This window comes from Lissotriton helveticus, chromosome 2_1, assembly GCF_964261635.1.
Source record: "Lissotriton helveticus chromosome 2_1, aLisHel1.1, whole genome shotgun sequence".
Lineage (NCBI taxonomy): Eukaryota > Metazoa > Chordata > Amphibia > Caudata > Salamandridae > Lissotriton > Lissotriton helveticus.
Window position 1 is genome coordinate 1,110,256,313 of NC_136059.1, and position 27,571 is coordinate 1,110,283,883.

Genomic DNA, 27,571 nt, shown 5'->3' on the forward strand with positions numbered 1-27,571 from the left:
TGGCGAGGTAGGAGAAGGATCTGCTGCCGGAGGTTGTTCGTTGGATGCGGGGGACAGCGGCGAGGGCGAGGCTGGCGGAGCGGAGCTGGCGGATGGGGGTGTGGAAGCTGAGTCTGCTGTTCAGGTAGGCTGGTCCGGCGTTGTGGAGTGCTCTGTGTGCGTGGGTGAGGAGCTTGAAGGTGACCCTCTTGTCGACAGGGAACCAGTGTAGGTCTTTCAGGTGGGGGGGTGATGTGGCTGCGGCGGGGGACGTTGACGACCAGTCGGACGGAGGCGTTTTGGATGCGTTGTAGGTGTTTGGCTGGGATTCCTGCGTAGAGTGTGTTACCGTAGTCCAGTCTGTTGCTGACGAGGGTCTGTTTCACCGTTCTTCTTGTTTCGGTCGGGATCCACTTGTAGATCCTGCAGAGCATGCGGAGGGTGTTGTAGCAGGAGGAGGAGACGGCATTGACCTGCTTAGACATGGAGAGGGAGGAGTCGAGGATGAATCCTAGATTGCTTGCATGGTCGGTGGGTGTTGGTGCTGTTCCCAGTGTGGTCAGCCACCAGGAGTCGTCCCAGGCTGAGGGGGTGGGTCCGAGGGTGAGGACCTCCGTCTTGTCCGAGTTCAGCTTCAGACGGCTGCTCCTCATCCAGTCGGCGACGGCCTTCATTCCCTCGTGGAGGTTGGTTTTGGCGGTGTGTGGGTCCTTGGAGGATGAGCTGGTGTCGTCAGCGTAGGAATTGATGTTGAGGCCGTGATGGCGGGCCACTTGTGCGTGGGGGGCCATGTAGACATTGAACAGTGTTGGGCTGAGGGATGAACCCTAGGGACGCCGCAGATGGAAGCCTTGGGAGCCCTTGGTTCCTGCCAGGCCACTGCATTCCCCCCTCCTACTCTTTAGCCCTCCCAGGCTGCACCCTATTCCCCCAATTTTTCTCCCCTATTCCCCTCACCCTTTTGTCCGCTTCTCTCTCTCTGCCCTTCCATTTTCCCTTCTCTCTCTCCCCCATTTTAACAGCCAGCTGTTGAGGTAGGGGAAGACTGTCATCCTTGACCTCCTAAGATGTGCTGCCTCCACCGTTATCACTTTCATCAACACCGATGGGCACTGCTGGGCCACAGGAAAGCAAAGCAAACTGAAAACACCCCCCCTCCTCACCACCACCACAAACTGCAGGTAGCGCCAATGGGCCGGCAGGAAGGGAAAATGAAATAGGTATCCTGCAGCTCCAACACCATCATCCAGTCTCCTTGGTTGAGAGCAGGCAAGACCTGGGCCAGGGTGAGCATTTTGAACTTCTCCTTCTGGAGGAAAGCACTGAGAAGGAGGGAGAGAGATATTGTTACATTATGCTTCCCCCAGCTCATATTTCTGTATCAAGTAACCCTTGAGGTTGCCTGCTTTACATTGTGTTGTTTTCTTCTCAGTCTTGAATCCCTTGAATAAAAATAAAGGCTACATTGTGTTTTCTTCTCAGTCTTGAATCCCTTGAATAAAAATAAAGGCTACAAAAAAAAGGAAAAACTGTGGTACTGAAATGTACCACATTGTTTTCTGCAAAGTAGAAAAAACTTGAAAAAATATGCATAAGACCTTTGGTAAAGCTCTTCCGGGTAGAGACTCTATGAGCTGCAGATCCTCACCTTTTGAATATTCCCCAGGTGTCAAACTGGATCCAGATAAAGGTGCTACTCCCATCTGCTGATGTCAGTTGCTTTTGAGACTGTCTGTGTCGCCAGTTATTGAGCCCCAAAAGCAAACTGGTAGAAGTGTGCAGATTACTAGACTTGGGCTGTTATTAAAAGGTAGAGTCCAATCACAGGATGTTCGGTGAGGAACTGCGGCTAGCTAGAGCTCTACCAGAAAGGGCATTACCGAAGGTAAGTAAATTGTTCTTCTGATAGAGAATTCTAGCCTCAGTTCCTCACCTTCTGCGGGACCAAGCTGGCAGAATGTTCCTCTTAACGAACCAGCCTAACCAGACTACAGTGCTTCATGAACGTATGGAGAGACACCCACGAAGCTACCTGGCAGCTGCTAATATAGTACTAGCAGAAGCTTTGGTCCTGGTAGAGTGGGAGAGCAAGCCTTCCGAATGGTGCTTCTTCGCCAATGCGGTGCAGATCATAATGTAGAGCACGATCCACACTGAGACTGCATGCTTCTGCACAGCCCTGCCTTTTTTCACTCCAGAGAACCCTACTCTGTAGAGGGGTGAAGCGGACCACATTACGCTGGCAAGGTGATGGTTTGACCAAAATGGAACAGCATCACTACCTTCAGAGAAAAAGAGGCTAGAGTTAGCAGAACTAGCTTATCTGGAAATAAGGTGGTGGATGGTGGATGAACACAGCTGTCACTGTTCAATCTCCACGCATGAAGGTGAAGTTTAAGAAGAACCAGGTGCAGAACCCTGCCCTGTTGCTGCAAAAGCAGGTCCTTCCGGAGGGAAAGCCTAATCAGAGGATATATGCTCAAGCCCAGGATTTCTGGATCCCACATTCTCCGTGCTCATTTCAGAGCCCCTATGACGACCTGGACCCGATCCCTCCGGATCTTCTTGAGAACTTGGGGCAGGAGTGGTATCAGCAGAAAGGCATACATGAGTCCTGATTTCCACTTGAGGCTGAACACGTCTCCTAGCAAAAGAAGCCTTAGATACATCAATGCACAGCAATGCTGACAATGTGTGTTCTTTGAGGTGGTGAACAGACTGAGTCATGGTTCTTCCCATTCGCGCAAGAGACCTTGCATCACCTCCGGTGTAATTGCCCTCAAGATTCGCTAGGCGCCGACGGCTGCACTTGTCTGCACTTTTATTCAACGATCCTGCCAAGTGGTTCGCCATCAGCAAGATTCCTTGGTGGTCCAGCCATTTCCAGTCTCATGGCTGTCTGGCACAGTGTTCTAACTTTCTGCAACATTTGGTGTCATTTGGTTAAGCACTTTTTTCTATATTAGAGAGCAAACTTTCCTATGAGAATTAGAATAGGAATTCAACATTTTGAGAATATTTCAATATAGGAGCCAAAGTTGATGGACTTTTTTCCGGAACAGTGCCAAAGTTATTAAGAAAACAAAAAATGCCTTTCCTATAGAAAGTCTGATGTATCTATAACTATAATACTACTCTGGCACTATCAACGCCAGCTTGAAATGGATGGCACTTGCTAGTCCTGTGCTAAAAGACTATGCTGCAAAAATGGCAAAAGGCTGTCACTTTTTAGCTCGGCGTGAGTAGCAATATGCTAATCCTAAGCTTAAAAACTACTCTCCACCAGATCCCTGGAAACTATGCAGGATTCCCTGCTTTCTTTTTTGCATACTGTATGCAGCATTCTGAGCCTGAAAAGGCATTGTTTTGAAGTCAACGGGTTGCTCTCTGTGTCCGTACAAAGCTATGTCTCTATAACCAGCTCTAATAAAATAGAAACAGATGTGGAAGAGGTTGATTTTATTAATTCCAGTTTGGCCCTGATGGTATTTTACCAACCCAAAGCTGTATTGCTGTCCCTGGAATAGTAAAAAGTGTTTGTCTTTTTTATCAGCTCAGTGTTGATGGCACTTGCTATTCCTGTGCTTAAAAAGAATTTTAATTTTTTTTTTTATTTAGGTATTTTTTAAATATGTACCCCACCCCCACTTAAGTGCACCCCACATTTGTAGGCCTGATCATGTCATTAACACACACAAACAGACTTGGCCTGTTAACATTGGGGTTGCCTTTGAATTGTTTGGGTCATCCCCCTTCAGGGTCTTTCAAGTTTTGAATTAGCTCTGTGGCATAATGAGCAGTTTTGCATGAGTCGTTGCTGTCTGTGCTCTTTTCAAATATATGAAGCAAGCTGAAACTAGGTTTTATAGGCAAAAAGTACCATTGAGTATAGCTGCTCAGCCCATGTCTTTGGCCCCGTCTTCTTTTGTTTTTTTTACATTTCATTTTTGTGGACAATTGACCATTGAACTGGTAAGTAAAACAAATGAGATAGTACCATTCTTTAATCTAACCCCGGGATATCATGGATATGCAAATGACCCTGTCAAAACTGCCTTCTGGACATTATGGGATACTGATATAAATTAAAAAAAGATCCAAGTCTCACAACTTAAGCAAACATATGTTGTAGTACAGCCTGAAAAACACTGTATACAAGACCTGAATGAAGCCTCTGAGGAAAAAAAAGAGCTTATTCGACTTGTACATGCCTCTGGAAAATGCACAGTGAATGGATATCCTAAAGAACTGAATCACTGCGACTACTATGAAAGTGTGTGGAATTAAATATCCAGCTAACAGGTAATGTTAAGGAATCCTTGACGGGTACATCCCCACAGTAAATGGCAGTCTCAAAACCCACCATAGGCCAGCCCTTATAAAACATAATTGTTCTCCTTAAGCCCAAATAATGAAGAATCTTCTGGATCTGCTACAGAGGCGTGAGATACAAACATGATGATTAATCCTACACATACCATGAAAGACAGAGAGAATACATGGAACGGTTCATTAAACCGCCCTCCAAATCTCCTGGCGGAAGTTGCAGCGATCAGTAAAGTGGTTTGCTTGTCAAGAACCTAATGTCACAAGAATCCTTAATTGAGCACAATAAACAATGGGCCACCTACTCTCAAGTCAAGACTTGGAAATCATTTTATTTACTCATATTCTGAGTTTTAGAGGACGTTTTCAGGGTTATGACCAAATTTGAGACTAGAGAAGGAGTGCACAAGCTTGTGGAAAAGGTGTTCCTCAGCAGGCAAGCTTTCAAAATCAGTCATGGGCCAAAACAAAACTTCAGATGACTTCATAATACTTAAGTCTATCCGAGCAATATACAGACAGCTCATGACATCAACCAAAGCAAAGTACTATAAAAACACCATCAATTAAACCACCAACAAAATCAGACCCTTTTTAAGACAATCAAGCACTGCATTAGCTCTGTGCAAGGCCAACATATTTCTCACTACACAGAATAATGCAATGTAATGAATAGCGCAATATAATCTCACAATAGGGGTTCCAAAGGGAGGAATTATTACCATCCACAGTACCACTCCATATAATCTGAACTCATAAAAAGGTACCCAAATGGTGTACCTACACTACTCACCAGACATTCAAAGTGAGGGGGAGGGAAAGACGCCCACATGTGTTAAGACAAGAACCCTCACTCACCCTAAGATGACATGCTTCATCATTGGGTTTCCTCTTGCACACTGGGACCGCTAGGTACCCAGTGTGGTCTTCAACTCCACCGCAGGAGAAGAGCGTGAGGTGTTTTATGTCATCCAATGTAGGGCAAAGTGAGGGGCAGAGTGCAAGAGTCAAAATGTGAGTTAAAACTATTTCCTGGTTGACAAAGTCAATCCTTTATTAGTGTCCCCAGTGGATAGATTAAAATAAGCTCAGTGAGAATAGGGATAGGGATGTTCCCTATTAAGATCAGGGCAACATGCTTCTGCCTTGCTAGAACGAAAAGGGTTCTCGTCTTAACACATGTGTGCGTCTGTCCCTCCCCCCCTCACTTTGAATATCTGGGGAGTAGTGTAGGTACATCATCCGGTTACCTTTTTGTGAGTTCAGATGAATAGTGCAATGTAATTAAATTTTTCTTCAGTAGAAAAAATACAGAACATTCGGTGGTTCATTGGCAACACCAAACCTGTTTCATATCGCTTAGCCCACCCATTCCTGTAGCATCTTACAATAGTCATCCTTCAAAGCCACATCTCTTGCAGATTTTGCCAACATACTCAACTTCCTTATAGCCACGTCTTATGAAGAGGATGTCTTACTCTCGCCCTTCACAAAAGCTCGCTCTGGGGACTCACGCCGACACCTTCAAATCATTGTCAATGCCTGCCTGACTGAAGGCATCTTCTCAGAAGCACTCAAGACAGGCTAGATCCACCCACTCCTAAAAAAAAAAAAAACACTCTAGATCCTGATGGCCTTCCCAACTACCAGCCTATCATGCACCTATCAAGATAATTGAAAAGCTGTCTATGGTCGACTCCAAGATTACATTATTGATAACCATCTCTGGCATGACTTACAGTCTGGCTTACGTTTATGCTGCCCTAAATTGGCAGGGTATGCCCGGACGTGGGTCCCTTGCTCACTTTGCCACTGGATTCAAGCTAGCCTGGCTGATGAAGGGTGTTACTCAGAAACCGGTCCCAGGATGCTTGTTTCCGGTTCAGGGAAGACCTGGCTTGCAGTTCGGACTGGACTGTTCCCATGAGGCACAGGGTCAAGACTGATTTGCATATAGCTGGGTCTGAACTGAGGTGGCGAAGGGAGCTAAAGAATGATGATGGATTCAACCCAGATCTGTGACTGGGGGTTAGTGTCTGAAAAGTTTCAGCGCTCCGTCCATCATTTCCTTGTGTTTGCTTACGTTTATGCAGCTCCATGGAAAATGCTAACTGGCAGATCGTAGATGACTACCTCCTAATCACAGATAAAGATGCCTCCTGATATTACAGATGTCTCAAATGCCTTTGACACAGGGGATCATCCCACCCTCATACGCACCCCAGAGTTTTAAATGTGATTGACCGGCACTGTTCTTCACAGATTCTTCTCCTACCTTCCCAACCAATACCAGTTTGTACACATAGGTACCCCCAGGTTACAAAAAGATCTCAATCACCTAAAAAGACATGAAAAGTTCCATACTGTCCTTTGCCATCTTCAACCACTACATGGAGCATTTTCGTACTCTACTCCCAGATATCAAGATTCACCAATACGCTGAAGATAAACATAACTGTACTTGAAAATCTCCTGCACCTCAGACATCAAATGCCTCAACTACTGCCTGAACATTATCCATACCTGGATCTCATTTACCTACCTAAATCTAAACCCACCCAAGACAGAATTCCTAGTATATACATCAAGAACAAACAAACCTGGTTGAATGACAAACATTGACAGCTACGAACTCCAACTTTCACTGAATGCCAAGTCACTGGGATTCGCCCTGGACACCAACCTCACCTTCAAGAAACACACTAACAAAAAAACAAAGATGGCCTGGTAGCAGCTCCCTCATCTGTATAAACAGAAAATGTTTCTTCTAGAAATCGAATTTAGAACTGCTGTTCAAGCCCTCTTACTCTCAAATCTTTACGGTGATAACGCCCTGCTTCATGGCTTCCCAGACTTTACACAGGCATCCCTTAAGGGCATCTAACACTCTGAAGCAAGTCTCATCTGGGGCATGAAGTAAGCTGATCAAATCACCCCCATCATCATGGATCTCCTCGGACTCCCCTTGATGGCCCTAACCATCCTAGACACCAGCTGCATCATTTAGAAAGCGACCACGACCATCACCCCTGATTATCTTACAGAACAGTTCACCATCTCAGATGGTTCTCAGCACACTGCATCAGATTGCAGACTAGAAAGAACAAGCAAAGCAGCAGGCTTTTCCCATCAATGTACCTAAGATCTGGAACAGAATCCCCATACATCAGGACTGCCCCAACACTGCTCCAATTTAGGAACGAGTTGAAGATGCACTTCTTTAAAGAATACTACATTCACAAACCAGCCACATCTTATCACTTGTTGACTTCATCCTTTTCTTTGACCCTGAACAGCGCTCTTTTGTCTTCCGGTTAGGTTTGTACTATAGAAGTACCACATACAACAGTTGATGAGTATGACTTACACCTCCCTCTGGGGGTGAATAGAGAAGGCTTAGGACTCTTGCTAGGCTTAGGAATTACAAACACCAGTACTGATAAGCCTACTGTGAGGATATCACATTAAGGAAGGTACAGAGACTGTGACTAATATAGTTTCATGGGCCATTAACAAAGAAGAAAGGCATATTTCTCCAACCAGCTGATTGAAAAGATGATCCTGGTAGCTGCACATCCGGGATAGAATAGCCGGTTTAGACACCAGATTTCAGTCAATTGAACAAATTGTAGGTTGAATCCCAATTTCTTTTGAGCAGAATGATTTTTGATGAATTAGTTATCTCAGCATTAGTTCCACTCAGAAAAGTTCATCCTGAACTGCCAGGCCAAGTTCCCTACAGACCGAAACATGGCCAAACCCAGACTGGCTTCAGCCTTTTGGGAGTCTCTGGAGAGGTGAGGCTCAAGTGCAGTCAAACAGTATGTATCTCAAGTAAAGGTGTGTAGTCAGTACGATGGTTATGGGCTGGTAGAGGACACTAATTGCTCAATTCCTCTTACCTGTCAAACTGCCAATTACCTTCTGATGGAAGAAAGATAGGATCCAAAGATAAATTTGGAGTAAAGTAAATAAATCACCTATTGGGAAACTATCACACATCACTGCCTGTACCTGGCAACTCTTTATCTAACACACAAACAAAGAATGGGGAATGGATTAATCTCAAATACTGAGAAAACAGAGTATACTTTCCTGAATGCTTAAAGTGGAGAGCTGGTCTTCAGAAAGAAAAGGTTTTTAAGGAACAAAGTGTAGGCTTCACCTGAAGAAATGAATTTAAAAGCTTTAACTATTGTGAAAAAATAAATAATACAATAAATATAAGGTGTGAATGAGGGACCAAGCACTCAGGAGGCCGAAATGGATCTATGAAGCGGAAATAAAGGATGAAGGCTACCCTGGACATTATATTGGTTTAGTTATTTTATCACAGTGTGACTCCAAGAGGACCTGTTGTAATTTGCCTTTTCAACAAGTTTACTTCTGGTGAATGTATACTCACCATATATGATTTTACTTAACATGAAACACCAAAGGTTTTGGAATAAAAAGGAAGGTAAGGCAGTAGATATCCTTTAAATACATTAAGTGTAGAGGAGGAGCCAACATCTTGATTCTTAAAGAAAGCTTGGATTGTGGTAGCAAGCCTAGAGCTTATGGAATCATATATGAAATCTGCCACAGAATCAAAAGAAAAGTTGCTAATAGCTGTTCTTTCCTTAAAATACTGAAGCTGTTTATTTTCCCCAACATCCCTCATTTCCACAGCTCATTTTTTAACAGTTTTTATGTTTTTGGCCAAACAAAATTATTGTTCACTAAACGAAAATGCAGCACTAAAAACTGAACTGTTATATGCTTATACCTGAACAAGCACAGCAGACAGCATGAAAGACTGGTGCTCAACAATCACTCCGACCAAGATCAAGAGAACAGCAAAAAAAGGTCACGGCAAAGAGGACACATCATTAATTGTTTGTACAGCCTTCTAGTCTCCAGGGAGTAATGAAAGCTGGCCTAATCTGTAGCATGCTCATTGTACAACTAGTGGGAGCAGGGACTCTGCCAAAGAAAACAAGGGAACCCTTCCAGTGTCGAGGTGTATAGTGGTTAAAAGGGGGAACAAATTACTCACCTTGGCGTTATATCTCCCTCAATGTGTGGTTGGCTTTAGTAAAAGGTTGAAACTTCAAAAAATAAACATAAACAAATTATTTTTAGAAACCATAAGAAGAAAACATGAATGATCCATCTACCTTTACTTAATAGTGGCGAGAGGAAAGCATCCTGGGTGTGGGGTCCATTGGAGGAAGCTGTGTCCATTTCTCGCTGGGTGGAGGTCAGGCTGCCAAGCCAACTGTGACTTCGAGGAGGATTTGAAACTCCCGTGTCCAAATCCATATTCATAAAATTTTCGGCAGACTGGGACTGGAGGAACTGCTCCCCAATAGCTAGAATGCAAAAACATAATAAGTAATTTTTAATGAGGCACTCTGGTAGCACAGTAAAGAAAACAAATACTCCTAATGTATTATATCATCATATAATTTTCCTTTATAATTCTTTTCAGTCTCCAAGCATTTTTATGAAAAGGCAAATCGGTATTCAAAATGCTTTTTGTTGACTTCAGCACCGGGGCATGTGCTTGGGACCATGGTCAAATTGCAATTTCTCTAAATGATGAACAAGTTATTTACCTCTGGTAATGCATTTTCCTGTCTAACCACAGATTCCTCAACATTAGACTATCTCCAGGTGCCAGATAGGCACCTAAAGATTTTTTAGCATAGCACCAGTGTGCCAGTACGCAGTGTTGTGTGCTCCATGTCAAGACTACTCTGCCCCGGAAGTGATGACTTGAGCTCATATAGGTGCCTCCCAAGCACACTGACGTCAACTGTTTGTGCTATTGTGCAGAGCTTTAATTTGGGACATTTTTATATGGAAGGAGTCCATTCCACAGACCAGAGAGGCTGAACAAATCTATAGAGTATTCACTTGAAAGAGTGTTACAGAAGGTAAGTAACTTGTTCTCCAGACTCCTGGCTTTTAGAATAGATTCAAAGCAGTACCTCCCTGGTGGTGGTTTTGTGGAATGACTCAGACCAAAACGCTCTGCACGCCGGAACAGCCAAAATGCTGATCTGGCAGTCAGTGGGGTAGTGCTTTCTTAAAGTGTGCACTTAAGCGACATTCCAGCCTGGCAAATATCCACAACAGATGATTTGTATGCTAACGCAGTGGTAGCAGCCGTGGCCAGGGTGAAATGAAACCTCAACCCTTCTAGAGGATGGTTTCTGGCCATCGCATAGCAGATCTTAATGCAGACGGCTAACCACCTGGACAAAGACTAGTCCTGCTTTTCTTTAGCTGAAAGGGAATACGGTAAACTAAAAATGCTCATGACCAAATTCAGACGCAGATAGCGTCTGAGCGCTCGCTGGACGGGAATATGGAAATAGGCATTGTGCAGGCCCAACGCTACCTCCCAGTTTCATGGATCCAGGGCAGATAAAAACCGGGCCAAAATGAGCATCTTGAAATTGTCCTTCTGCAGGAAAAAGTTGAATGGTTAAAGATTTCAAATAGGGAAAAGGCCTCCTCCCTTTTTAGACACTAGGAAACAACAGAGTAACAACCCAGTTCAGGTCTCCACAGCTGTGACCCTCTCGATGGCTCCTTTCTTATAAAAAGCCTGAACTTCCTCCTGCAATATGGACAACTAGTCCTTTAAAAGGTGCTCTGTTGTATGTAGAATAGGCAACAGGGCAGAAAGGAGGCCTGTATCTGCAGTACCTACCTTTTTGCTACTATGGTTTGCCTTTGTGGAGAAAATGAGTGATCCTGCCTTCAACGGTTTGTACGTGTGCCGATAAGCACAAACTAAGGATGTTGGAGGCTGCTGCCACACAGGCTGAGGAACTGCAGGTTTATTTTTCAGCTGGCCTTGATGCAATCTGCTGCCCCTACCCCAATAGTAATGGGGAGCCTGTCTGTGTGGTGGGTCTTGACTTTGTCTGAAGGTGAACCTCTTAATTATACTGCTTTGATGAATTGAAAAGAGAGGGAGCATGCAGTAGCTCTACTTTCTTTAAAGCGCTGGAGGGCAGATTCTGCCTTCTTACCAAAGAGGTGAGGCGAGTCAAAAAAGCATAACCATAAGTGAGGGCTGAACCAGAGAAGCCTGTGGATCTAACTTGAACTGAGATGACAGCCTGTTGCTGGATCAGTTCCGAGAGCAGGAACTGGTCCATTGTCCAGGACTTTGAGTGGCAGCAGCCTTTTGGCGACTTCCTTCACTGCTCGGTGACGTAGAGTTTGGCCTTCGGGTGCCTCAGTGCACTCTCCTCACACGGCTTGGAGACATAGCTCGACCACGAACACCAAAGACACAGCTCGTGGGGGACATTTGTTTGTGATAGTCCCTGCAAGCCGAAAAACCTGCAGAGTTATCAGGGGACATATTCTTTTGCACACTGGCAAAGAATTAAGAAAAAAAAGCTTGTCACTGATGATAAAAAAAGTAGGAGCTAGCTCTGGATCCACCTACCTAGGCAAGAAAAAGAAAGGAATTGACATCAGCACATTTTAGCGGCCTGTATTTGGCTCCAGCCCTCACTTTCGGGGCTGGATGGGAGTTGATGCAGAGCCGCCCAACACCACCTATTGCCGCACAGGGCCTATGCTGAAAAATCTTTTGGATCTAATCTGGCACCTAGGGTATTCAAAAGATGAGAAATATGCAGCTAGAAATATTCACCAATGTAAGAAATGACCATAATTTGCGTGAAATTCCCCCAGATGTATGTCTTTTATAAGAACGCATTTTTGTTGGCCATAGGATTGTGCACATTTTACTCCTGCTAGTCAGTGGTAAAGTGCTTGTTCTCCACTTTTAAAAACGCAAAAATGTACACATTCCTGATTGGCAAATTTAATTTACTTAAACATCCCTAGTATATAGTAAATGTGTCCAGGGCCAGTCAATTAACTATTACTAGCGGGTTGCAGCACTCATTGTGCCACCAACTAAAGTAGCACTATAAAACATATCCTCCAGGGGTGTATTTAAACATTTATTTCGACCTGGTAAAATAAACCTCTTGCCAGGCCAGATATTGCTTTTTTATTACATATAAGTCGCCCAAAAGGTAAGCCCTAAGTGCCCATAGTGGAGGTTACATGGTATTTAAAATACAGGACATGTATATTTATTGAGTTACATGTCCTGGCAGTGACCCCCCCCAAGTTGAATTTTTCACTGCACAGCCAATGCTGGCTCTCCAATAGGAAATCACTGGGTTACATTGTAACAACTTACAATGCTTAATTTCAGTTTGAGAGCAGCTAAAAAAATAATTAAAGAACTCATTTTATGGTTTAACTCTTTTTATTGAAATCGATACAGGAAGGAAAAACAAAAGGTACAACATTCACCTTCTAGTCGTATGCTGATAAAGGGACATAAAAGCAAATGGGGTTCAGTGCAGGTACGAAGCGATCTCCAAAATATAGTCTGATAAAACCCCAGCCTCTGAAATGTCTAGATAGGTTCTAACAACAAAATGAAGAATCTCCCGCCCCACTCCTCCAGCTGTCCCCCCCCCTTGCCCCCTGTCCAGTGCTCATAACCACCCCCAGTTTCTCCGCCTGTCCCATCCACTGTGCCTCCCCATCCATTCCTGCCTTAAGGATCTGCCTCTTTTGGCTCCGTGAGCCTCAATAGCCGAAGGTACCTAGGACAGGTGATTTCTCTGAATTCGGTGATCAAGAGTGATCGAAACGGTTGCCAGAGCTCCTCGTATTGATCTCCTTCCCCCGCCATGGTAAGCGATAGTTTTTCCATGCCCAGGACATGCCACATCTTATGCGGCCAACCAGTGATAGAAGGGGTTGTGGCGGTGCGCCAGTGTGCAAGGATGTTTTGTACCGCAGAACCCAGTGCGATGGCTATCTGACGTCCTCTGCGGGAGCGTAGGGGATACGTTAGGGGGTTAGGAAGCCCTAATAATTCATATGCTGGAAAGCGTGGAAGTTCCGTTTGGAAGTGTTTGTCCACATCGTCCAGCACCTGTGTCCAGTAAGATTGGAGATGGTTACATTCCCATAACAGGTGTACCAGGTTGCCAACCTGGCCACAGCCCCGCCAGCAGAGTTTCTCTTTGCTATGATCCATCTCGTGCATACGTTCTGGAGTGAAGTGCCAATATGTTTTTATTTTCGCGAGTGCCTCTGTGAGCCCAATGTGGTAGGCGGAGTGACGTGCTCTGTAGGATATCTTTCCCCATTCTTTATGGCTAAGAACCCTGCCTAGTTCTCTCTCCCATCGTTCCCTGCCTGGGTTATAGATATGCGTCTGTGGTGTCTGCAACATCTTATAAAGGTCAGATATGAGTTTAGCGTTTGAGGTGCGGGTTAGGAGCCATCTTTCGTACGGTAGGAATCGTCTGTCTGCGTCCGTCCTCACTTGTGGTTGGAGTGCCCAATGTCTGACTTGAAGGTATCTCATCCGTTCTGCCTCTGGGAAGCCATACTCTTGTTTAAAATGTGTAAAGGGGAGCACTCCCTCCGGGCTATAGATGTGATATAAGAAGCGGCAACCCGCAGGTCTCCAGTGTGTGAAAGTCAGTTTCCCAGTGCCTGGTGTAAAGTCTGGGTTATCTACCAGCGGGGTAAGCGGGGACGGGAAAGTTGTAAGGCCATGGGTAATACTAGTGGCGTCCCACACCTCCAAAGGGACTCGCTTGATGAACGAGGCATATAGGTTAGCAGGCCTGTGGGCCTTCCGGAGAAAGGGGATTTCCTGTAACGGGCGGCCTGATCTTGGAAGAGCCAAGGTTTCTCCGACTCCCATTTGCTCCATTCTACCAGGTAGCGCAATTGCGCCGCCTGATAGTCTTTATGCAAGTTCGGTATCCCCAGGCCCCCGGATTCCGGAGCTAGCGTGACCAATGCCTTCCGCATTCTAGGTTTCCGTCCCTGTCAGATAAATTGGGCAAGTTCCGCTTGTGTTTGCCGTATCCAGCCAGCGGGTGGTCTCAAGGGTAGGGCTCAGAAAAGATAGAGGATTTGGGGTAAGATGGTCATCTTGACCGCTGCAATCCTGTCCAGCCAGGAGAGTGGGAAGTGTCGCCAGCGGCCCAGTTCCTCCTGGATCTTCCCACGAAGTACCGTGTAGTTAGCCACTGCCATGGTGGTGAGTGAAGGGGCCAGTTGGATCCCTAGGTATGGAACCGTGCCCGATGCCCACTGGATGGGAAAGAGGCCCAGTAGATAAACGCTTGTGGATGGAGATAGTGATAAGTCTAAGGCAAGCAATTTATCTGTGTTCATTTTGAACCCGGCCACTTTGGCGAATGCATCTAGTACCGCCATACCGGCTGGTAAAGCAGTACGTGGGTTTTCTAAAGAGATCAGTATATCGTCCGCATATAGATTAATGGTATGCGTGAAGCCTGCAAACTTTATCCCTGTAGCCTCCTGATTTTGACGTATTCTATGGGCGAGTGGCTCCATGTACAGGGCGAATAAGAGGGGCGAGAGTGGGCACCCCTGCCTCGTGCCCCACTCAATGATAAAACTGGCCGAGCTATATCCATTCACCCGGACTACTGCAGTGGGGGATCTGTAACAGTTAAAAATGAGGTTGCGGAATTTCTCCCCAATCCCTACCTTTGCCAATACCAGTTCTAAATAAGGCCAATGGACTCGATCAAACGCCTTTTCGGCGTCCACTGCTAGCATGATTCTCTCTCCCTGCACTCGGGTAGCTTTTTCTATCAGGTGTGCGATGCGCTTAGTATTATCCACCGTCTGCGTTCAGGGATAAAGCCTGCCTGGTCTGGGTCTATTAGGCCTGGTAGATGGGGTGCTAGGCGGGCTGCTAGGATGCCTGTATAGAGTTTGTAATCTACATTTAACAACGATATTGGCCGGTAGGCCCCACATCTAGTCCTGTCTTTCCCCGGCTTGGGAATGACGGTTATGGATGCCCGTAGGAGGTCGGACGGTATCGCTCCGGGTTCAGCAAACGTGTTAAACAGGCGAGCGAGGAGCGGTGCAAGCGTGGCACAAAATTTCTTATAAAAGATGGTTGGAAAGCCATCTGGCCCCGGTGCCTTCCCCAGTTTGAGCCTAGAGATAGTGGCAATCACCTCTTCTACATGAATGTCCCTCTCAAGATGTTCTGCTTGAGGCGTGGATAAAGAGGGGAGTGAGACCGAGTCTAGAAAAGCAGTTGCCACAGGGCCATTCGGCGGGTTGCCCGCGTAGAGGGTGGCATAAAATTCACAGAAGGCGTCCGCAATGTCGACGTCTTCCGAGACACAGATCCCGTTGGATCGGACAATTTCTTTAACCTTTTGTTGTTGATGTGCTACTCGCAACCGGTTAGCCAACAGGCGACCACACTTGTCCCCCCCTGTATAGTAGGCATGCCGCAACCTCAACGCCGCAAATTCCGCCCGATCCATGTCTAAGGCCGATAACTGGTGTCGCATGGCCTTGAGTTGCTTCCAAATTCTTGGAGCCCCCGTCCTCTGGTGCATTTGTTCCAATTCATGGAAGCGCTGCGTAAGTTCATCGCGTTTACGCGGTCTGTCCCTGTTTTCAGCTGACGAAAGGGCTATAAATTCCCCGCGGAGGACGGCCTTCAGCGCTGCCCATTGCGTCGCAAGGGATGTATCGGAATTGGCATTGTGGGAGAGGTAATCTTTGATTGCGTCCTGGATGTGTTTCATCACGTCCCCTCTATGCAATAATGTGTCTCTAAGAAGCCACACTCTAGGGGGGTAAGATGTAGGTGGCAGAGTGAGCGTGGCGGTGACTGGTGCATGGTCTGAGAGAGAGATGACTCCTATCTCTGTCGAGGTCGTTAATGTGCACACCGGTCCTGAGGCTAAAAGGTGATCTAATCTGGCATAAGTTTTGTGTGCATTAGAATAGTAGGTGTATTCTGTATCTTGGGGATGGTGTCTGCGCCAGAGATCGTGGAGATCCAAATCCCTCAGTCGGTCAATGCTGCTAGTGGAGAGCGCCCCTACCTGGTGAGTGCATTGGCCTGATCTATCTAGGATATTATCAAAGACTAGGTTTAGATCGCCCCCTAAGATAATGTGTCTGTCTGGCGTGGCTGTGACTTCGGTGATGGCCGAGTGTAAGAACTGTTCCTGGCCTTCATTAGGGGCGTACAGGGACCCAACCGTGAATGTGAGACCCCCCCCCCAAGGTAAAGCGGTATGCAAGCAGCCTCCCTCTAAGTTCTGCACTTTTATGTAATACCACCCCCTTGAAGTGTCGCCCAACCAGGATCGCTACTCCCGCTGTTTTGGCAGAGGAGAAGAACTGCTTCGGAAATTTGCGAGAGCGCAGCCGATGGCAATCTCGCGCCAATAAATGAGTCTCCTGCAATAAGCATATGTCCGCTTGCGCGTTTTCTAGCCAGGACAAAATCGCTCTCCGTTTGACAGGATTGTTGAGACCCCTCACATTGAGGGTCAGTACTTTAAGGGTGGTGTGGGGGCATCGCCTATGAGAGATCTAGTCACGCTAGTGTGTGAGGCCCGGCGGGGTATGGCATAGGTGTGCGTGATTGCATAAGGCGAAGGGAACCCACCGCCCTGCGCGGGTGTAGCATCTGGGAGTAGAGGACAAACACTGAGCACTGGACACCCTTCCCTCCCCCTTCCCCAACTCCCCCATCCCTCCTTCCTCCCCCCTTCCCACTCCTCTTCCCCCCCGCCCCCCCCTAACCCCAACAAAGAACTCCCATAAGCGGTCCATAGTCCCAGGCCGTGTAACACTCAGTTCTAGCCTGTGGTAACAACACGTGAAGTAGCAAGTGGTTGTGGCGACCTGTTCGGCCCCCCACCCGCTCCCCCGTCGGACCCGCTAAACCAAAGTGCAAGGAGGGCCTCTGCCCCGACCTTATGTGGTCAATGTAGTGCAGCTGTGCCTTTAGACACTTCGTGAATAGGCGATGCTTGTTCCTGTGCCACTGCGGCGGGGTCCGGCTTCAGGACGGCCTTGGGTGAGCGTCTGCGGCCCACTCGCTGCCACCCATCTTGCGAGGATCGCGGGGACTTCTCTTATGAGGATCGCAGAGTCCCCTCCAGTGTCTGGGGCTCCTCGGGAGCGTCAATACCCAGAAGGGCACACGTGTCGTGCAGTGATCGGAGTTGGTGCAGAGTCCCCTTCCATTTAAATATCAATCTAAAGGGGTGGCCCCATAAGTAGGGGACTCCCTTGTCTCAGAGGAACGATGTAGCAACTCGGAAGGCCTTTCTCTTGTGCAGGGTGATGGCTGAGAGGTCTTGATATAGTGCCACCTGGTACCCCCGGTGGCTCAAGGGTTGTTTCTGACATGCTGCTTGTAGGATCCTCTCTTTCAATGGGTAGTCAGGCAGGCCAGGATATCAGTCGGCGCGCCATGCCCACCCTGTGCGCTCTGACTATGCGAATGGGAAAATCGTTGGTTTCTCCCAAAATGTCCCTGAACAACTCCTGTAAGAAGCTTGTGACATTGTCCCCTTCGGCTTTGGATGGAACGCCTCGGACCCCAATGTTGTTCCTCCGAGAGCGGTTCTCGAGGTCCTCTGTATGTGCCTGGAGGTCTTCCTGCTGTTCTTTCAAGCGAATAACTTCTTGCTCAAGCTGGTCTATCTCCTCGCTCTGAGCCTGCGTCGTTTCCTCCATCGCTGCCACCCGGTCACCCAATCCATCGACGTCTCGCCTTAGCTCGCGGTGCTCCCCGGCCATTTCTTGTTTTAGCGCTTAAAAGTCCTCGCGCAAAGAATTAAATAGAGTCTCAAGGAATGATTTTGTGATGGGCATCTCCTCTTCCCCCGACTCCGAGGCCTCCTTCACTGCCTGTGGTATGGGTGGGGGGGCTCTTCTCTCCTTTAGGGGTGCCCTTAGTCAGCATTTCGGTGATGGTGCGTCCGCCTCTGCAGCCGGTGTTGGCCATGGTTCGCCGTCTCTCCCTCCTCAGTGTTGCTCTCACCTTCTGCCTGGTAGGGGGAGTGCGCAAATCTCAGCCTCCTCTCCTCCTCGGTGTACACGGTTCCAGGGTTCTCCCCTTCAATCGCCGCCCCGGCTAGTCACCTCGAAGGTCCGATCCACCCCCAAGTCACCCGGGGTATCTCGCTGATGAAGTGGTGCGGTTGCAACTAGGGCGGAATGGAGTCCAGGCAGGTTCCTCCTCGTGGCAGTCCGAATTAGGCCTCAGGAGCCTCACATGCAGTAACAAACGGCGCCCAAAGAGTCTTCCTTAAGTAATCTACCCACAGGCCCTCAGTGGTCGCAGGGGGAACTCTGGGACTCCAACCTCGCCTGCTCCCCTCACCTCGCAGACTGTTGGCACCGGCCAGAGGTAGGCACCCGCTCATCTCCTGGCTCCAGTCTCTTGGGTGTCAACGCTGGGTCCCGCGTCTCACCCCTGTTGCATCTGCCTCTACCTCCAGCAACCAGCCCTCTGCTGTATGGCCCGGTTCTCCATGGAAGGTGGAGCCCTGTGTGTGTCCGCGGGCGTCAGTCCGGCAAGGCCAGTTGTGACTCCTCCGGGGCAGGCCGTAGAGCCCCGGACTCAGGTTTCGCGCCCACAGCTGCCGTACCTCCGCAGCACTGCCTGCAGCCTCTGGTCACAGTTTCGGCGATCGCTAAGCGCGGTCACTCCGCTGCCCCACTTCGCCGCCTTAGTTCCACTGTGCAGGGGGTATGGACCGGACCAAACCGGTGGACGCTCCGGGTGATAGGCCGCAAAGCCTGGGGCTCAATCGTCGCGTTGCCCTCGACTGGGCCACTCGGACTGCTGTTGGCGGCCTCCTTCACCAAATCCTCTGTTACAACAGCAGCCCCCGCAACTTCCCTACATGCGGTCACTCCGTTGTCTCATTTCTCTGCACCGGCTCCGCTGTGGAGGGGGCGTGGGCCCGATCTATACGGCGGACGCTCCAGGCAGCAGGCCGCAAAGCCTGGGGCTGAGGTTTCGCGTGTCCCGCGACAGGGCTACTCGTGCTGCTGCTGGCGGCCTTCGGTCGCTAAATCAATTGTGAGGCCAGTGAAGCCGACCTACAGCCAGTCTCGATCGTGCTAGTTGCGATGGGCCTGGGGGTGCTAATTGGTAGGGCCGATGTATGCCTCTCCAGCGTAGGCCCCAAAGCCCGGGGCTCAAGTTCTGCGTCTCCCCTGATCGGGCACCTCCACCGCCGCCGTCAGGGAGTCTCAGCGGTAGCCCCGCTTCACCTCCTACCACACCGGAGCTCACCCTGCCTCTCGAGGGGCGTCCTCGGCCCTGTGCCACAGGCGGAGTTCTCTTCAGGGCCACTCAGGCAGCAGGGCACTGTCGCGATGTCTCGGCCTGGACCGCCGCCATGTTGCGGTCGCGTCTCCCTGGTCGTCAATGCTCGAAAGGAAGACTCCTCTCTTCCAACTCGCTTCAGAGATAATCACCAGGTGCTCGGAGCGTCTCTTAACTTCGGGGCTCACTCGTCGGGGGCGAAGCTCTGTACAAGGGTCACAACAGGGGACCTCGGACGGGGAGCCTCTCAATCTTCCGTCCGCTCAGGTCGCCATCTTGGCCACGCCCCCCAAAGGACTCATTTTAATAGTAATTTTAAATCCAACTTAATGGTCAAGTCAGATTTTATATTATTATTTTAGAACTAACACTATTAGAAAATGTTCATTTCTCTGGCTAAGCCAAAAGGGCCTTTCTGCCAGTGTGAGCCTGACTGCTGAAAGGCTCCCCTCTAGTGAGATGTAGATTGCTACCAGACAGTGGATAAAATGCGTGGGTGTGGAGAGGTGTTTTCCTCATTGAGCAGGATGGCCTGGGAGCTTCGCTCAGCCCCTCACGGAGCTTTAAATGATGCTTACCCAGTCACTGGCAGATGTAGAGCACACCTAAGCTTGCCTCCCTTTGTCTTCCTAGTCAACTTGGCTCCAATCCAAGTGGGAGTAGGGGGCAGCCCCAGAACTGGTTTGGAGAGACCACAAGGGAGAGTTTGCCCATTTCCACAGCCACCCCAGTGGGTTGGAACATCGAGCACTGACCAGGGGAGAGAGGGTTCTGCTATGGTAGCTTTAGAGAAAGAGGGCTACTGTGGGATAGCTTACAAAAAAACACATAGGAAGTGCCGCAAATGTGGGTAGGACAAAGGAAACCTAAAGATATGATGGACGGAGCACTGAAACTTTTCAGACACTCACCCCATCACAGATCTGGGTTGAATCCATCATCGTTCTTTAGCTCACTTCACCACCCCAGTTCAGAACCAGCCATATGCAAATCAATCTTGACCCTGTTCCTTATGGGAATAGTCCAACCCATACTGCCAAGCCAGATCTTCCCAGGACTGGAAACAAGCATCCTGGGACCAGTTTCGGAGTAACACCCCTCATCAGCAAGGCTAGCTTAAATCCAGTGGCAAAGTGAGCAAGGGACCCACGTCTGGGCAAACCCTGCCAATTTAGGGCGAACAAAGATCATGTCCTGAGTGCTGAAAACTTTTCAGACACTCACCACCAGTTACAGATATGGGTTGAATCCATCATCGTTCTTTGGCTGGGTCTGAACTGGGGTGGCGAAGTGAGCTAACCCCTAAGCGGTGCCTCACCGGTCCTGGATCCTTGGCTGGTGTTAAGAGTACTCCTCCTGACCAAACTGCAAACGCTTGGACTTAGAAACCTTTTGGCAAATTTTCCTCCAGCGAACTGGCAGGAAACCTGGACTACTGTTAAGTCAGAGCTGTCAAATTGCCATTTGGACTCAACTTACTAGTTTGCCCCGCTAAAGGAAATCTTGCTTTCATAAAAGTTTCTAGGTATGAACGTAGAAGACTTCACCAGAACAGACACTGAGCAGCAACCAACAAACATCAAAATCTTTCTGGGGACAGACCGCAGACTTTGCCTGCTCTCAGCTTTCCTGCCTTCGTCGACTCCGCTGTTCAGCAACCCGCCATCATCAATCCCTGCTTCGGATCAAGCTTGCTCCTCTGACAACCACTTTTTCTCCAGGAAAATTTCTAAGTTAGAAGGTAAACTTTCCACCCAGATGAACCTGGTCGCAGTATAAGACCTGTGCTCCATCGCGGTCGGCCATGCTTCTGACTTCGGCCCGGTCTAGTGCAGCCAGATTACTCTAGTTGGCACGCTGTGCTTTTTGGTGCTATTTTTAATTCAAACTTTAAAAATTCCTATCTCCAGTTCTACTTATTGGATTTTTGTTGTTTTGTTCTCTATTTTTCCAAAGTGGTTTGGGATTTTTCTTTTGTTGATTTTTCACTTTATTACTGTTTGAGTATTGCATGAAGACTTTACACACTGCCCCTAAATTAAGCCTGATTACAAAGCTACCAGTGGGTAAAGCATAGGTTTACACAGTGGTTTTTGCAGTTCACCCTGACCAGGATTGTATTTATTATTATCATTGCCACAAGTCATTTAAGTAACTGGTTGATCACGTTGAACTCTGTGATCCAGTAAACACTTCAGGGGAACCTTTTCTACACTTATGTAAGATCAAGGGAAACAGGCACAAGGCAAGTATTGCAACCTGTATTTGGTTGAACACTGAATTTACATCATTGTAGTTGACAACTGCTGTCGGCATATGTTGCTTTGTATAATGTTCCCAAGGAATAGATATACACACCGATATCATTACATGTTGCATTTTCCCCTTAGGAAAGATAATTAAAGGAAAAATTGACACACTTCAATAAAACTTGAAGTCTAAATATCTAGGCATGGGGGCATGGCTGGGGAGACAATGAAGTAAACGTGTTTCTATGCAGCGCCTCTAAACCCCAAGCAAACAGAGTAGTAAGGCAACTACAGTACCAAAAAATCTCAATCAGAGCAAGTATACTGGAGGGGAGAGACCTGCAGTGCCTCTGGTGTGTGGGACTACCTACAGGCAGGACTTCTCCAGTGTGTGCAGCTGGACCACAACGCCGATGACCTGGCGTGCTATGATGCTTAGAGGGACGGGGGCATAACCTAAAGTCCCAGTCTCTTCACGGGGGTTGTCTGGGACTTCGTTTACCGACGCAGGAGGAGCACCCCAGGAGGGGTTGGAGGCTGTAGGCAGTTGGAGGGGGGGTGGGGGGGGAGGAGGTCTCAACAACTAGCAGCACTGTGCAGGGGGTGGGAAAAAAAAGACTACATGTGTTGGTCACAGCACACATGGGGCATGCACCAGCAAAGGGAAGAGGACAGCCCGCAGACTTCTTGAGGAATAGTTGATTGAATTTGTGCTTAGCAGAAGTAGACAAGTAGGTGCCCCTCTCCCTGTTCAGCACTTAAACGCACAAGTTACTACTTGTGTAACGATATATCTGTAAGAGACATTAGTTAGTGATAGATTCCGTCCCTTAGAATATTCCCCAGGCGTCAGTCTGGATCTGGAAAGATTTCAGCTTAGCAGTACCCCTGCACGCCAGTAGGTGGCGTCATGCGGGTCTGCGTCCGTCACTGGCATCGTAAGTGCCGGGATGACCTCACAGAGGCTACTTAGGCGCCACCCATGCGCGCGTACGTACGTTCTGAACACGACTTTCCGCGCCGAAAAGCAGAGCCATGCAAGAAACTGACCATTGGTGCACAAACCTAGGGCCCTAAAAGGATATGACCTTAACCCTAGTAACCAGTTCGCAGAACGGGGAGGATGGGTGGGGCGGTAAGGAATCTATCACTGACTAATGTCATTTACAGATATATCGTTACACAAGTAGTAACTTGTGCATCTGAAAGAGACACGTTAGTGATAGATTCCTTACCTTAGAATAGATATCCCAGCAATACCAACCCCCCAGTGGTGGGTCTGCGAACAAAATTACACCAAAAAGTCACAGAGCACAGAACGGCCAAAGAAGCCGTCTCTCCGGACCGGACTGTCAAGGTAGTAGTGCTTGGTAAACGTGTGCAGCGAGGCCCACATAGCTGCCTGACAAATGTCCTGCAAGGGAACGCTACGTCCCAAGGCAGTAATGGCTGCCGTTGCCCTGGTCGAATGGGCACGCAGCCCCACAGGAGGCTCCTTCTTGGCCAAGGAGTAACATACTTTGATGCCTAATCTCTCATAGGAAAGCATTGTGTGTAAAGGCCCATTTAAGTGAGTATTTTAATTATATGCAAAATTCAATATTTAAAGAAAACTTGCTAATGAAGTTCTTGGTATCAAAATGAATATTAAAATACAACTTCGTTTTCTAAACTGGTCTATGATTTATTCTTGAAAGTGTGTCTCATTTATTGCCTCTGTGTGCATCAACAAATGCTTAGCACCACCCTCTGATAAGCCAGCTGTAATGGTTCTCAGGCAGGTTCCACAGGAGCGCCATGGATCCGATGAATATTCCACAGCCTTCCCCTACGGCCTTCCGACTCTATCAAGCACTAGAGTACCGAGAGGCTCGCCAGGGGAAAACAGGGAGACAAAACAAGGAAAGGCGGGGAAAAAATATTCTTCTTGGTATGACGACTTCTGTGTGGTTGTACATGCACCTGGCCTGGACCTCTGATGGTTGTAGGGGCTAAAACCAAAACAGGAATTACTAACCCTCAGAAACATGCACAAAAGAACAGTAGGCACATCTATAGGTTATGTGTACTACATACCAAGAGTAAATAAACTTTGCAGGCATATAACTGTGTATGGGGGACGGTAACATTCACGTAGAATTAACTGGCTGAGATGTAAAACAAACATACATTAATACAAGTATGACTTCATAGAGAATAACATAGAAATAGCGCACTGCGCTGTTACCGTGATTCTGGGAGTAGTGTAGATGAATCATTCACGAGTCCACGCAAGTGCAGAACCCACACACAGCAAGTATGGCCAGGAATGCAGGAAGTGAGGGAAGATGATAAGTACCAAGAAGGAAACAAACTGCGGGTAAGGGAATCACCGGATGGCGGAGACTAAGCCCGGCCGCCGGGTGAGGGAAGGACACAAACACGGCTAAATACCTAAAGGGTCCCCTGCTGGTCAGCGGGGGAAAAGCCCGGCTGAATTGCGGAGCAGTGAATAGGGAAATGACGGGGGAGAAACAGCCCGGCCAGACGACGGAGTAACAAACCCGGCCGTCGGGCGGAGCCAAGGAAAAAGGAGGAGAGGTCAGTGATTGCCCGGCCAGACGACGGAGCACAAGCCCGGCCGACGGGCGGAGCAGCAAACCAAGGGGAACACTGACACTCTGCCCGGCCGGACGGCGGAGTCAAACCCGGCCGTCGGGCGGAGCAGTCTATAAACAAACGGGGCTCAAGAACTAGTTCCAGAGCTTGGAACTATAGCAGGAACAAGAAGATAACCTCAAACGCAGAGGAACGGAGGAGAGCTTGATCCTCCACTAAGGAAATCCGGAAATCAGGCAACAGGAAACCAGGACAGGAAACGCTGTAACGGGGGCTTGACGCAAGGACGTAAAGCGTCGCTCCCAGGGCTCTAACAGCTTATGAAGGGGTTTCTTAAAGGGACCGCCCGTTTGCGGACCTCGAGGCATGACAGCACACTCCCCCCACAACTCCCCTCTCCAGGTTTGGGTTTGTCAGGATGACCTTGGTGAAACAAACGAATCAGACGTGGGGCATGGATATTAGTGTCAGGTTCCCATGTACGCTCTTCTATTCCATAACCCTTCCAGTGCACCAGATACTGCAATCCCCTTCCTTTTCTACGGGAATCCAGAATCTCCTCCACTTCATATTCATCCGAATCTTGGAGGTACACAGGAGCAGGTCTTTGGGGCAGTTTGGTACCTGGTTCAACCGGTTTCAACAGGGAAACGTGGAACACGGGGTGAATCCTGAAAGAGGGTGGAAGTTCCAGTTTCATGGCCACCGGATTTATCATCTTCAGCACTTTGTAGGGGCCAATGTATTTAGGGTTGAACTTGCGTGGACCCCTCAATGTTATATGTTTTGTGGAAAGCCATACTCTGTCTCCTGGAGTGTAAATGGGTTCTAATCTCCTGTGTAAGTTAGCACCTTCTGTGTACCGCACCTTCGCCATATCTAGACAGTCGATGGTATTCTTGTGTACCTGTTGAAGTTTCTCTAGTCTGTCAATGGCAGCCGGATTGGATCCATCAGTATGGACTACTGAAGGCAATAGCTTAGGGTGATACCCATAAGAACAAAAGAAAGGGGTTGTGTTGATAGAAGAATGCGGGCTGTTGTTGTATGAAATCTCGGCCAACCATACTAACTCATCCCAATCACTCAATGACTGTAATACTTGATTACGTATGTATTGTTCAAAACATTGATTGACCCTTTCTGTCTGTCCGTCTGTCTGCGGATGGTGACTTGAGGACAGTCGGACATCGATTTGGAGCATGGAACAGAAACTTTTCCAGAAACGTGACACAAATTGGGCACCCCTGTCGGACACTAAGACGGAAGGGACCCCATGGAGTCTGGTTATGTGTTGTAGAAATATGGAAGCCAAGCTAGCTGCTGTCGGTAAGCCCTGTAGAGGTACGAAATGGGCCATTTTCGTAAATAAATCTACCACTACCAGTAGTGTGTTGTTCTTCCTCTTAGTCACAGGCAAATCCACTATAAAGTCAAGTGACACCGTATGCCAAGGGCTAGGAGGAGAAGCCAACGGCATGAGCAGGCCAACTGGGTTAAGGTGAGAAGCCTTAGTTTGGGCACAAACGTGACATGTCTTCACATACGTCTCTATATCCTTAAGCATACCAGGCCACCAAAACCTCTCCCTCACTGCCTTGGTGGTCTTCTTTATACCTGGGTGTCCTGCCACTGGATGTGAATGATACCACTTCAAAACCTGTTGTTGTAGGTCAGTAGAAGGTATCACCACTCCCCCCTGTACCCAGACTAAACCCTCTTTCAAAATCATGTCTTGGGAACCCACCAACGTTGTCATGTCTACTGCAGCCTGGCTCCTCTGAACCTGTGCTATGAAATCTTCTTCCTCTGAAGTCCCTCCTACAATACTAGTCCTAGGGATGATGTACGGTTGTTCAACTACGTCCGTAGGAACTTCAAACCCTAATCTTGACAGAGCATCGGCCTTTCCATTCTTTCTCCCTGGTCTGTAGTGAACTGTAAAGTTGTATTCGCTAAAGAATTGTGACCAACGTAATTGTCTCATAGAAAGTGCCTTAGCGGAATTGATATATTGTAGGTTGCGATGGTCCGTATATACCACCACGGGATATCTGGCACCCAGTAAATACTGCCTCCATTCTTCGAATGCTTTCTTGATGGCCAGTAATTCTTTGTCTCCCACTGCATAGTTGTATTCAGCAGGGGTGAACTTATGGGAATAATAGGCCACCGGATGACATTCGCCTGACTCCGTGTCTATTTGGGACAATACTCCACCCACTGCCACCAGTGAGGCGTCTACCTCCACCACAAAGGGAAAGGCCGGGTTCGGATGACTCAAAACAGGAGCGCTAGTAAAGGCCTTCTTCAGCAGGCGAAAAGATTCTGCTGCCGCTAGGGACCAAACGAAAGGGATGCCTTTCTTCAACAAAGCAGTGATAGGTGCTACCAGTGTAGAGAAGCCATGAATAAACCTTCTGTAAAAATTGGCCAATCCCAAAAAACTTTGGATCTCTTTTATTGTACGAGGCTCTGGCCAGGACAAGACTGCCTCCACCTTCGCGGGATCCATGCTGAGACCCCAAGGAGACACTATATAACCCAAAAATGGGACTTCTTGTGTATGGAAGTTGCACTTTTCAAGTTTGCAATACAAACGATTCTCAAGTAAACGTTCCAACACGTTGCGTACATGCTGTACATGTTCACCCAAAGATGAAGAAAAAATCAGAAGATCGTCAATATATGCAATGACGTATAGATCCAGCATTTCTTTCAGGACCTCGTTTATAAAAAACTGAAACGCTGCAGGAGCGTTGCAGAGCCCAAAGGGCATCACCAGATACTCATATAGCCCGAATTTAGTACAGAACGCGGTTTTCCATTCGTCTCCCTCCCTGACTCTCACAAGATGATATGCGCCACGCAAGTCCAGCTTGGTAAAAAACTTGGCATTGCGGATTCGGTCAAGGAGGGAATTGATCAGAGGCAATGGATAACGATTCTTGATCGTGACAGTATTCAACTTCCTGTAGTCAATACAGCACCGCAGACCTCCTTCTCGTTTAGGGATGAAAAATAGAGAAGAGGAGGCCGGGGAACGTGAAGACCTTATAAAGCCTTTAGCAAGCATGTCGTCCAAGTAATCGCGTAAATATATATTCTCTTTTTCTGTAAGAGCATATACTCTGCTACATGGGATTCTTGCTCCCGACTCTAGGTCTATGCGGCAGTCATACACCCTGTGTGGCGGGAGGATCTCTGCTTCCTTAGCATC

General features: G+C 48.0%; 1 protein-coding gene across 2 annotated transcripts in view; it reads right to left on the minus strand.

Moving 5' to 3' along the window:
- RIC1 (RIC1 partner of RAB6A GEF complex) overlaps positions 1-27,571 on the minus strand; it is an 882,831-nt gene that overhangs the window by 46,664 nt on the left and 808,596 nt on the right. For both annotated transcript variants that reach the window (XM_078675923.1, XM_078675922.1), the window contains exon 23: positions 9,465-9,659. In XM_078675923.1, coding sequence (XP_078532049.1) covers positions 9,465-9,659 — 195 coding nt within the window. The remainder of the gene's footprint in view (positions 1-9,464; positions 9,660-27,571) is intronic.